This window comes from Macaca nemestrina, chromosome 1, assembly GCF_043159975.1.
Source record: "Macaca nemestrina isolate mMacNem1 chromosome 1, mMacNem.hap1, whole genome shotgun sequence".
NCBI classification, from domain to species: Eukaryota; Metazoa; Chordata; class Mammalia; order Primates; family Cercopithecidae; genus Macaca; species Macaca nemestrina.
This window is the reverse complement of record NC_092125.1, coordinates 100,635,151-100,647,930: the sequence shown is the minus strand read 5'-3', so window position 1 is coordinate 100,647,930 and position 12,780 is coordinate 100,635,151. Positions and strand designations below refer to the sequence as shown.

The following is a 12,780-nucleotide window of genomic DNA, read 5'->3' as shown; positions in this document are numbered from 1 at the left end:
GGTGGCTCACGCCTGTAATCCCAGCACTTTGGGAGGCCAAGGCGGGTGGATCACGAGGTTGGGAGATCGAGACCATCCTGGCTAACAAGGTGAAACCTCATCTCTACTAAAAATACAAAAAATTAGCCGGGCGTGGTGGTGGGCGCCTATAGTCCCAGCTACTTGGGAGGCTGAGGCAGGAGAATGGTGTGAACCCGGGAGGCAAAGCTTGCAGTGAGCCAAGATCATGCCACTGCACTCCAGCCTGGGCAACAGAGCAAGACACTGTCTCAGGAAAAAAAAAAAAACAAAAGACAGTCACTAGGGAACTTGGCATTTTATCAGCTGTGATGATCTATTCACAGCCACCCTTGTCCAGGGCAGTGCAGTTTATATCAACACACATATCCTTAGAATTTTGTTTCTTTGAGTTCTGCTCCATCTGCATCAATGACAACTTAATTTAATTGTGAACAAAAGAGTTGCTCTCCCAAGCCTGAATCCTGATTGTGACAATCAGAGTAAGAAATCAAATAGATTACTCTGCTTTAGAATGCAGCTATGTCTAACAGTTAGCTAAAATTCTGATCATTTGGACTTCAAAGTGTTCTTGCCTCTTCTCATTCATTAATTCATCAGATTGTTGAGCAACTGACTTCTGCATTAAATAATAAGAAAAATACGAAAGCAAAAAGACTAGAAGAGTCACATAGCTTAACTGCTCAATTTATAAATAGGGGCAATAAAATGCAAAAAAAAAAAAGCTTCATGAATTCTTAGGCTTACAGTGTGCCTTTCGGTTTCAACACATCATGTAAATATTATGCTTAGCTGATTTAACTTGTTTGAAGTATTGTTTCGTACTCCATTATATATGTCTTCTAAGGTGGCTTACTTTTAATTGTGCTGTTTTCTGTACACTCTGTTTAAATGACTGTACATATGTATGTGGTTGTAGAATTAATGAATGAAGTAATGAGCTACAAACCAGAATAATGTGACTAGATGGATGATCTAGATTTGAGATCTGGGCAGATTGGCAAAGAGCCAATCTACTTAATGAGAATTTGCAACATTCTTTCTCAAACTTGTAAAGAGCCATGAAGAGCCTCTATTATCTGCTCTTGGGCAGATGTGAAAGATATCTACCAAAGTAATCAGATTTTTCTGTATCCAGGCTCCTTAAAAAATCCCAGCTATGCTGATGTTAAAACAGGAAAAATTAGTAATCAATTTTTTTTCCTAGAAAAACTCCAGCAGATAACGAACTTCAACAAAAGAGGCTCAAGAGAGGATTGAAAAGGCAGGATTCACAGACCAAGTGTCTGAAGCTATTTGGTACCTGTCATTCAGGACCTCCAGCTCTATTTACTCTATCAAAGACCAAAGTTTCCAGAAACACCCTGTATTTCTCATAGATTGGAAAATTATTGATCCAGTTTCAGAAGATAAGTGTTAATTTTCTTTTGCAGAAAAATGTAAGGGGTGAATTCACTTATTATGAAATACAAGATAATACAGGGAAGATGGAAGTGGTGGTGCATGGACGACTGACCACAATCAACTGTGAGGAAGGAGATAAACTGAAACTCACCTGCTTTGAATTGGCACCGAAAAGTGGCAATAACGGGGAGTTGAGATCTGTAATTCATAGTCACATCAAGGTTGGAACTTTATGGGAACATCATTTTTCCAAAGTGGCAAATCGTTTTGTTTATACTTTAAGAAAACTAGACAGCTACTATTACACGGAGAGTTTAGCAAGTGGAAAAGGAACAAAGCCTTGCACTTTACTGGGTGTAAACTTCCCATCATTGTTTTTGAAGAAGGATACTTGTAATCATAATAAAAAAAATTAGAGAGACTTTCAAAGGCTTTGATACCTAAGTTAAATAAGAAAGAATTGGTTGCTTTTACCACAGCATGGAGATAATTTAATCAGAATTTGCGTTTGGTTAAGGCACATTTGTTTCAAATGCTGGCTCTGTGATTTTCTAGTTGACTAAAGACTTAACACTAGGAACCTCAAGTTCATCATTTGTGAAATGGGAGAAATATTGTCTACCATAGAGGGTCATCAACTTAGCTCACAGCAGCCCTAAATTACCAAGAATGCATCTGAGCAAATCAGATCACAAAGGTACCTGCCTTTAGTGAGATACATACACTGGTTTACATCTGACAGAGGTAGTTGGGTCTACATAACAAAGTTCATGCTTTTTGCCACACTGACACACACATTCATGTGGGATTCTTGGAACACTAACAAAGGCTAATATTGGAAGGCAAACAGTTCAAAACAAAGGCTGACATATTCAGGCACACACATGCTCTCAGATTGCTTCAGTTCTCGGGAACATCAGTCAAACATTCCAAATCTTCTTTGATAGCAATTGCACCAGGAATACCTTTTGTACTCTCTTCCTTCCTTTCTACCCAATGAAAACCTTCCCCTCAACTCTAGTCATTGGGTGCACCAGCTCCTTTCTCTCTCCTGTTGTTCCCTGACATCTCCTGCTCTTTCACTTGCACTCATGCTAAGTAGGAGTGAATATCTTATTTCACGGTCCCAATTAAAGAGAGAGGCATGACTCAAAGGTCAAGAATTTATTAAAGGAGACAGATGGGAGTGAGAAAAGAATCATTTAGAAAGGAATAGGGGAAGAGATATGGTGCATGGGGAGGAGATACAGTGTGATTGAAGAGAGAAATGTGGGATCACCAGCATCTCAACTGGTCTGTCTTTATCTCCTTCTCCTTCAAGGTCATCAAGGCCAGGAAAAACAAGAAAGACGTATTCAATCCTGATTCAAGTATGGAAACTTCACCAGGCTTTTTCTTCTAAAATCTGAATGTCATTGATGGTAATGTTTATGGAGATAGGTCTAAGTGCCTTAAAAAATGTACATATTCCTGGTTGAAATACGACACTATATATGCACACCATTATCATATATACCAGCTGTTAATCCTATGGAATGGGGTATTGGGAGTGCTTTTTAAATTCTTTATAGGTTTTTTTTTTAATAAAATGTCATATGTTGCATCTTCAACTTCTATAATTTGAAAAAAAAATAAATAAACATTATCTTTTTTCTGAAAGGAATTCTTCCCCAGCAGTCTTTTTAATCCATCCATGAGTTGCTTAAAAGCAAATAGTTTGTGGTCTGCAAATTAGGGTGGGGCACACAGGCCTCAAGCAATATTTGGATTTATACTTTGGGTGTGATCTTTACAGGGTAAAGCCCTGGTCAAGAATGAACAGGCTGTGTTCTGCTGAAAGAAACCAGGCTGAAGGGGTAGGTAGGGTGAAATCCAGCTTGTGGTTCAGTTGCCAAGCGCTGTGTTATTGTTTTAGCCCAGAGCAGTAGATACCTTTTCAGAATTGGTCTCCTGGAGGGGGCATAATTGGGTAAATTTTCTGCCAAATAAGGTACCTTCTGGTGATGTGCATGAAGGCACTTGTCTGTGTTAGAGGAATATCTGGGCCTGCCTGATGTGAAATATCTGGTTTTATGCATTTCCTCAAACACCGACTGCTCTTCAGGCACTTTCGAACCATATTTCCTTTTCTCACAATCCACTATAGTGATCTGATCCATTAGAAAGCTGCCCTAGGAAGAGCTGCATTACGCAAACACCGAAGATAATTAATTTTATTTAGAACAGAATAGAATAGCAGAAAGTACGTATCTAAAACTAAAATTTAGCTAAATTTATTGATTATATGTTTGGTACCTGGTACTTTGCAATTATTTTGTGACACATAATCTTCATATTAGTTCTAGAAGGTTGATTGTTTTCTCCTCTTTACTCACCCTATAATATGTGACAAACACGGAATAGAAAGGCAAAGTCACTTTCTTAATGACCCTTAGATGGTAAATTAGAGAACCTGATTTAGAGCTCAGGCTGTTGTTCTCTTTGGGGTGTGTGTGTGTTAGGAGAGGGGTATAGGGATGTGGTGGAAGCTATGAGGGATGGAATGGGGAAGTCTACTGTTGCAGGACTTTTCCTTACTTCAGGTAAACATGGGAGTCCTTATCATGTGGCCATGAAAAGTTAGGCTCACAGACAATTTGAAGCGTGAGGAGGGCAGAGTTTATTGGGTGAAAAGGAAAGAGGGAAAGGGTCCCTCTGCAAAGCCAGACTCCCTGCTGGTGTGCTTCCCACCTCACAGTTTGAATTTCAGTTTCTACCCAGGAAGAGGAGGGGCCGGGCTCTTCCCCACTGCAAATGGCACAAACTTATGTGGCTCCACCCCAGTGTACACTCCTCCCAGTGTGCAGGCTGGCGTTTCTCTGGGGACCCCTTCCCACCTGGCTGTCTCATTGACCCCTCTAAAGAAGTGCATCTAACTGCCATTAGAATAAGGATAAGGATAAGGATGAAGACGGATCTCAACTGCTTCCTGCTGACAGGGGACGCTGTTTTGGCAAAACAGCAGTCAAAGTCCCTTAGAGGCTTATTTAAGGGTTCCAAGCAGAAGGGGCCATTGTCCGCCTCTCCAGTTGCATGACTGTTTGGAGTTTGATGGCCTGAAGGGAAGAAGAGACAAACTGTATTATCAGAAAACATGCATCTAAACAAAGGGAGGGGTAAGGGCAGCTCAAAAATCCTGAGGCCTTTTATCACTTTGCACAAGGAGACGGAGGTCACAAGCCCAACTGGTTTAAAAAAAAATTAAAAAAAAAAAACCTTTACCCTTTAGCCAGCATGTTGGGCTTCTGGGTTCCCTTCCCCTGAGCCCAATACTAAGCTGACCAGTTTAAGGTTTGGGAAATTAACTCTTCCCAGTTTGGAGGATGCATCTAACGGGAGTGTCCCACAGTACAAAGACACAATCGCCTATCAGTGAAGAGAGAACTGAGGGGGAGAAAGGAAAAATGAAAGGTGTTTTTTCAAAGGAGTCCTAAAGGTTCAGGATGCTTCAAAAGGGGTCCAGACTGAAAATGAATGGTTACTCATCTAGAAAGAGGGGAGCAGGCATCCCTGGTTCACGTCTCTTCCTAGCAGATACCCGGGGTACATGAGGGAGAGAAGGAAGAGCATCCTCTTTCCCTCTTCCATCCTCACATCCCCAAGTCCCAGCAACCTTGGCAGGCACCACCATGGGTGGTAAAGCGGTTTGCACCCATGAAGCAGGGGGGCCTAGGAGATAGGAATTATCTGTTCTACCTATGTACACCCTACCTCCCCTGCTGTCAATAGCCTTGATTCCCTAGATCTCATTTATGAATTGAGTTTGGGACAAAAATGTGTCTTGAGGGATGTTGCATGGACTCCTTATCATCAGCTGAATGCTAAACTGAAACTGTGGAATTGAGTCCTCCTGCAACAAGGAAGAGAAAAGGATGTCTTGTGACACACCTAGATAACTGGTGGCTATAGTTATGCTTGCTAGGATTTGGGTGCATGGTGCTTGGCTTTGGTTAGCTCCCTTGGTCTTACTTTCCCAAAAAGGAAACTTTCACGTGATGGGCATCCTATTTATTCCCATCATCTGGCAGGATTTTGCAGGATTATTGCTCAGAACTAGGATGCCGATCGAGATTTTTACATTACCCATACCTTTTGTACTTTCTGAGCTGGAGCTGGAGCTTGCTGGTTGGTTCACAGGAACAAGCAAGGTTCATCTAAAATATAGGTAAAAACTTAAAAACAACTAATGAGTTTAGAATTTAATGGCAAATGTGTGATAAGTTTTGAAACACAATTTCTCTCTCTCCAGTCCTCAGTTTTGGAAAACAAAAACAAAAACAAAAAAACAACAACAATAAAAAACATAAATCATGATAGGACTGAGTTGTTGGCAAAATAGATTGTAGTCTTACACTTGGTCTGATTATTTGCATAAAGTGCAAGAAGAATAATTATTTCTACGTAGGCCTTTTGGATTGGCTTTGATGGAACTCTGTTTCACAAGGAGTCTCAGATAAGACCTTTTAAAACCAAGCCCAGTTACGGGTTTGTATCCTCAAATGCCTGTGAGGTGAGTGATTCTCTTCTCTTAAGGTCCCAAGATAAACGGAGTTCTTGAACCTGTTAGAAAGTGACATTCTTAGGCTGGGCACAGTGGCTCATGACTGTAGACCCAGCATTTTGGGAGGCCAAGGCCGGCGGATCACTTGAGGTCAGGAGTTCGAGACCAGCCTGGCCAACATGGTGAAACTCCATCTCTACTAAACATACAAAAATTAGCCTGGTGTGGTGGCACATGCCTGTAGTCCCAGCTACTTGGGAGGCTAAGGCAGGAGAATTGCTTGAACCCGGGAGGCGAAGGTTGCAGTGAGCTGAAATCATGCCACTGCACTCCAGCCTAGGTGACAGAGCAAGATTCTGTCTCAAAAAAAAAAAAAAAAAAAAAAAATGGAGTGTGAGATGAAGCTGGCCTCCTTGACCTGGGGAGGGAGAGACTCCATGGGGCCATGGCAGAAAACACAGCTAGCCACCTGGGGCGCCTTGGGCTCTGTGTCCCAGCCTCAGCAGGGAGGGGAGGGTGGTGAGGGGCCACTGCTCACCGGTTCATCTGTAAAAAGGAAGTAGAAGGCCATGGAGACTGAGGTCAACAGTTCCGACCCCTGGAAGCAACGGGGGTGGGGGCATGATTTCCCCTACCCTCAGAAGTCTGAGGATGAAAGGCTCAGAAAGGAGAGGGAAAAAGTTTCCTTGGTTTGCATCTCACTAACCAATTCTCGAGCCCCATTCTGGGCACCAAAAATGTGGGACTTTTCCTTAGTTCAGCTAAAGACAGGAGTGCTTATCACATGGCCATGAAAAATTAGGCTCACAGACAACTTGAAGCATGAGGAGGGCAGGGTTTTTTGGGTGAAAAGGAAAAGAGGGAAACAGGGATGGTCCACAAAGCCAGAGTCCCTGCTAGTGCACTTCCCACTTCACAGATTGAATTCCAGGTTCCATCCAGGAAGAGGAGGGGCCAGGCTCCTCTCCACTGCAAATGGTGCAAACTTATGTGGCTCCATCCCAGTGCACACTCCGCCCAGTGTGCAGGCTGGAGTTTCTCTGGGGACCCCTTCCCATCTGGCTCTCTCACTACTGTGAAGGTCTAAAGCTATCTATGCCCATTAAGGAAAAGAGGCATTAGAGTTTGCCATTGTGGTCTGCGTCAAAGAGTGAAATAATAAAAATGTACTGTTTTACTACCTTTCTGCTTATGTGTCTTTCATTATAGTAGGCTTAGATGCCAATTAGACATTTTTATATTTTTTTGCCCAATGCTATTCTAATATGTATACACACACACACACACACACACATATCTGTGTATGTATATGTGTGTGTATATGTGTTTAAGATTATTTTGCTCATTTTGGGAAACCAGATTCTGAAGAAACTTCAGATGCTACAGAAGTCAGTTTTCTCACCTACAGTGAGAATACTGAAGTTCAGAGAGATTGAGTGAAGTGGTGAAAATCACAGTATCACTCAGCTAGTAAGGAACAGACATCATCCTAAGATGTCATAGACTGCTAAAACTGCCTCTAAATTCAAATTTGACTTAATGAACACTAAGAAAAGGACTGCTTTATACACAGATGATGTTTGTATTCTCAGCTAGTCTAATATTTCATATGCATATCACTTGATGTAAGCTTTCTGTAATTGCCTATTCTTGAGTATGTGGATGATGGTGATTTGGAGTTAGTGTCATTTAAGAGGGCTACTACATCCCAGCCTTTGCTTGCTTTCCTTAACACCATGCTGATTCCCCTTCAAACTGTACTTTCTAAGGACAATCTATGTTTAAATGAAATAAGAAAAACATTACCCTCTGCCCAAAATAATTTGCCTCTTCAATTTTGTTTTCACTTAAATAGCTTCATCCTCTGATGCCTTGACTGCACTGTGTCATATTTTTCCACCTTACCACATACCAGAGCTTCTCCATGGGACTCAAATCAAGTAGATGAGAAGCTGGAGTTTCCCCTAGATCTGTAGTGTATAGACCAGAGAGGACAGAACAACTCATAGAGATGCTAATCTGTCCTCATAAACATTTTACAGACTAGTTTGTACCAAGTGGTTTTAAGGTATGCATAGCGCTAAAGCTGACATTTTAGGTTAAATACCTGTATGTGGAATTACTGGGTCAAATAATATGAGCATAATTACTAATAATGTTGCCAAACTAATATTTCAATTAACACTTCTGAGGACATTTTCCTTAATCATATCATCATCACATTCACAAATCCTGGACATTATTAACCTAATGGATAAGGAATATTCATTGTTTTAAAGTCCCTGATTTCTGTGGGTCTCTTTAAAAAGTGTCATCTTTCTTATTTATTTTAAAAGCAATAGATATTTCTTCCAGAGAAATAAAAAAAACAACAGAATATCAAAAACATCCATAATTCTATCTTCCAACTTGATGCATGTTTTCCATGTTTATCATGGCATAATCTACAAACAACCATACTTACTCTTATTAATGGAAATTTCTGTGAATTTTTACAAATGCATGTAGTCATGAAACTACCACAAAAGTTAAGATAGAGAATAGTTTCATCATGACAAAAATTTCCTTCCTGCTGCTTTGTTGCCAGCCTTCCTCTCAACTCCAAGCTCCTAGAAACCACTGATCTAGTCTTTACTATACTTTTGCCCTTTACGGAATGTCATAAAATGAAATTAAAAATGTAAACTTTTGAGTCTGGCTTCTTTCACTTAGAGTAAAGATCTATCCATGTAGATGTGTGTGTCAGTAGTTACTCCTTTTTATTGCTGAGTACAATTCAATTATATGGATCTACAAAAGTTTGCTTATTCAATTTTCAGGTGAGGGATAATTGAGTTTTTTACATTTTTGCATAATTACAAATAAACTTTCATGAATATTTACATGCAGATTTTTGTGTGAACATACATAATTATTTCAAGCGGATAAAAAAACTTAGAGCAGGTTTGCTGTGTCATGTGGTAAGTGTATGTTTAAATTTATAAGAAATTTCCAAACTCTTTTCTAAAGTGACTGTAAGACTTTTCATTCCCACCAGCAATAAGTAAGAGTTTCAACGGCTCTGTATCCTCCTCAGACCTTAGCATTGTGGATGCGTATTAAGTTTGTAAAAATGGACAAACTCTTTTGCATAAAGGTTATACCATTTGACATTTCCACCAGCAGTGCACGACAGTTTCAGTTTTTCCAAATCTTTGTCAGCACTTGGTATGGGTAATCTATTTTAATTTTAGCTGTTCTAATAAATGTATAATGGTATCTCACTGTAGTTTTAGTTTCCATTTCCTTAAAGATGAATTATGTTGAGTGTATTTTTATGTGCCCATTTTAAACATTTAATTGGTTGTTCTGCAATTATTGAATTTTGAGTGTTCTTTATAAATTCTGGATACAGGATCATTTAGTTTTTTGAGACAGTCTTACTCTGTCACCCAGGCTGGAGTCCAGTGGTGTGATCTCAGCTCACTGCAACCTCTGCCTCCCGGGTTCAAGTGATTCTCCTGCTTCAGCCTCCCGAGTAGCTGCAATTACAGATGCCCACCACCACGCCTAGCTATTTTTTTTTTTTTTTTTTTGGATTTTAGTAGAGACGAGGTTTCACCATGTTGGCCAGGCTGATCTCAAACTCCTGACCTCGGGTGATCCACACACCTCGGCCTCCCAAAGTGCTGGGATTACAGGCGTGAGCCACTGTGCCTGGCCTGGATACAGGGTCTTCAGCAGCTATGTGACTAACAAATATTAAGCCACAATCTATGGTTTGCCTTTCAATGCTCTTAATGGTACCTTTTGAAGAACAGAAGTTCTTCATTTTGATGAAGTTCAAATTATTAAGCATTTATGTTATGTAGATTGTGCTTCTGGTGTGATATCTAAAAAATCTTTAATCTTTCCCTAGACCAAGATCACACAGATTTTCTCCCATGTCTTCTAGAAGTTTTATGGTTTTGGATGTTTATGAAAAGCCAATGATCCATTTGGACTTTATTTTTGTATAAAGAGTGAGGAATGGCTCAGATTTGTTTTTTTAAGTACAGGTATCTAATTGTTCTTGTACTTTATTTTAGTCTTTTCTCCATTGAACTGTGTTTGTACTTTTGTAGAAAATCAATAGACTGTAAATTTACAAGCCTAGTTTTGGCTCTCTAGTTTTCCGTTAGGCTTTATGCTTATTCTTTCTCCAATAACACAAATTGTCTTATTATTTATATACCTTTTAAAATATTTCTAAATCATTGCCCTATGGGACAAAATATACATTTTTAATTATGCAGTATCTACTTTCAAATAATACTGCACTGCTTCACATGTTGTACAGGATCTTCTAACAGTATACTCCTAATTCTTCCCTCTTGTATTTTGTGCAATTGTTGTCATGTAGTTTACTTTTAAATTTGTATAAACATATAATACATTGATAAAGTATTTTTGCTTGAGACAAGGGATTGACAAACTAAATGAGATACTGTAATGAATGAGAAACAGATGTTTATTGTGATCATCTGTTGATATTCTGAATTTGTTTATCCAGCAATTATCCTATCCTAATTTGGTGGAGAGAGGAGCCTGTGAACTGCTGCTCTCAGGTAACTTACAATCTGATTGAAGAAGATGTATCACGTATTCTTCAATTAAATGCTGCTTAGACCAGTTGGCTTGAATTGGTCCTTTTTATTTCTCTATGTTTTTTTACTGGCCTTAATAACCTGGATGGAGAAAAAAAAAAAACATGCAGTCTGAGATGCGGTCAATAAGTGGCCCCTCCTCTGTTTGCAGTCACTATGGCCTTCTAAAGTGTATATCACCTTCTGATAAAATTATTTTGTTCCCACCCTTCTAATACATTGGTTTGTCTTGGATCATACTCCCAAAGTGAATATCTGACCTGAGAAATACACTCTAACTTAGCAAGGTCATATATGCATATTTCTCAAGTCTTGGCCTCCACTCCTACAGAGACAGCAGGTAGTACAACCGACACTGAGACTTGGGGAAGAGCACCAACTAGTGGCAGGAGATGGGTAGGAGGGTGTGGTGGAAGGTCAAGAGTAGGGGTTTACATGGACTCAAGTGCCCTGGACTATGGTAGGTGCAGGCGTGGTGGGACTGGCTAGGGAAATGTGTCCTCAAAGTATCTATTGTGTGTCTACTTTCAAAGACATTACTCGGAATGACTTTTCCAACTCTGGGCAAGCTTTCTGCTTTAGACTTGTAGTGTTACTGAGGAGCTCTTTCTTGGGCTCTGTGTGCATAACAGTATGCGCCTCTGCCTTGGAAAGCCCATGTTCTCTTAACTGTGTATCTAGAATACGTGTTTCCTAAGAGGGAGGTTTCTCAGTTCTGGGAGATGGACGTGTACTAAATATCAATGTCTTCCATTCCATATCCTGTTCAATGGCTCCAGTCCAGCTTCCTGACAGAAAGCAAAACATATCACCCCCTTGGAGAGTTGACTTTGCTCCATGCAGTTCCCACCTTTATGGTGCTATGAACTCCAGATGTCAGCTGTGGTTTTTCTCCATTTTTTGACAGTGTGAAGAATGTAAGTCGAACCTTATCTCCTTCCTTACATTGCATGGTGTCCTCGTTTCTAACCGCCAATACTTCCATTTCCCCAGTCTTGTCACTTAGGTCAAATAATACATTTTTCTTCTTTTCTGTTACCTGTAAAAGAAAATCAACATCCAGCCTCTGATAATCTGATTAAGGAATGCCGCATCAGTCACACATCAGACATGCCAGAAGAAGGCTCTAAAAAGAAATACAGTTAATTCTTGAACAACACAGATTTTACTTGTGCAGGTCCATTTACATGGGAATTTTCCTCTGTCTCTGCCACCCCAAGACGGCAAGAGCAACCCTCCTCTTCCTCCTTCCTCCTCAGTCTACTTAACGTGAAGACAGTGATGAAGAACTTTGATGATCTACTGCCACTTAATGAATAGTCAGTATATTTTCTTTTTTGCGATTTTCTTAATAACATTTTTCTCTACCTCACTTTTTAAGAATATAGTATATAACATGTATAACACAAAAATGTGTTAAGTGACTGTTTATATTGTCTGTAAGGCTTCTGGTCAAGAGTAGGCTATTAAGTAGTTAAGTTTTGGGGGAATCAAAAATTATATGCAGATTTTCGACTGCTCGGGGTCAGCAGCCCTAATCCCTACATTGTTCAAGAGTCAACTTGAAGAAAAAGTTTCTGCTTTGAAACTAGCAGGTATATATCTAATAGATGTTAGCAAATTCACACAGAGGAGGCAGACATGTCTTACTTAGAATATGCTGTCTCCTATGCCCATCTTTCCAGTCCCAAACTCCCTTCCTTTAGGAGGAGGCCAGGGTGGCCCATAGAAGCAACAACTGCTGGATAGAGAGGATGGAGCTTCTCCAGGGCCAGTAGCCAGATTAGTCAGGGGAAAAAAGAAGACCCTGGGGTTGGAAGAGAGCTATTTTTTTTTATTTTTTTATTTTTTGAAACAGAGTTTCGCTCCTTCACCCAGGCTGGAGTGCGATGGTGCAATCTTGGCTCACTGCAACCTCCACCCCACTGGGTTCAAGCCATTCTCCTGCCTCAGCCTCCAGAGTAGCTGGGATTATATATAGGTCCCTACCAATACACCCGGCTAATTTTTGTATTTTTACTAGAGACAGGTTTTGCCACATTGGCCAGGATGATCTGGAACTCCTCAACTCTGGCGATCCACCCGCCTTGGCTTCCCAAAGTGCTAGGATTATAGGCATGAGCTGCCGTGCCCAGCCTGAAGACAGCTATTTAAAACAACAAGTCCAGGAGAGACATGAGGTAATGATGCAAG

The 12,780-nt window shown here is 40.3% G+C and overlaps 2 protein-coding genes across 8 annotated transcripts in view; one reads left to right on the top strand and one right to left on the bottom strand.

Annotated features, from left to right (window-relative positions):
• Positions 1 to 3,081, top strand: part of LOC105498135 (interferon gamma inducible protein 16) — a 42,115-nt gene extending 39,034 nt beyond the window's left edge. Inside the window, exons 10-11 of the mRNA XM_011770007.3 lie at positions 1,452 to 1,643; positions 2,744 to 3,081. Coding sequence (XP_011768309.2) covers positions 1,452 to 1,643; positions 2,744 to 2,824 — 273 coding nt within the window. The 3' untranslated portion in view covers positions 2,825 to 3,081. The remainder of the gene's footprint in view (positions 1 to 1,451; positions 1,644 to 2,743) is intronic.
• Positions 3,082 to 3,619: 538 nt separating this feature from the next.
• LOC105498137 (absent in melanoma 2) overlaps positions 3,620 to 12,780 on the bottom strand; it is a 130,452-nt gene continuing 121,291 nt past the window's right edge. For 5 of the 7 annotated variants that reach the window (XM_011770012.3, XM_011770011.2, XM_024798063.2 and 2 more), the window contains 2 exons: positions 11,438 to 11,626; positions 10,434 to 10,668 (listed from right to left, as the gene is read on the bottom strand). In XM_011770012.3, the coding sequence (XP_011768314.2) occupies positions 10,642 to 10,668; positions 11,438 to 11,626 (216 nt within the window). In that variant the 3' untranslated portion in view covers positions 10,434 to 10,641. Of the gene's footprint in view, positions 4,518 to 5,550; positions 5,634 to 10,433; positions 10,669 to 11,437; positions 11,627 to 12,780 lie in introns of those variants that run through there. The other 2 variants (XR_003021806.2, XR_011615708.1) reach the window with 2 other exon arrangements.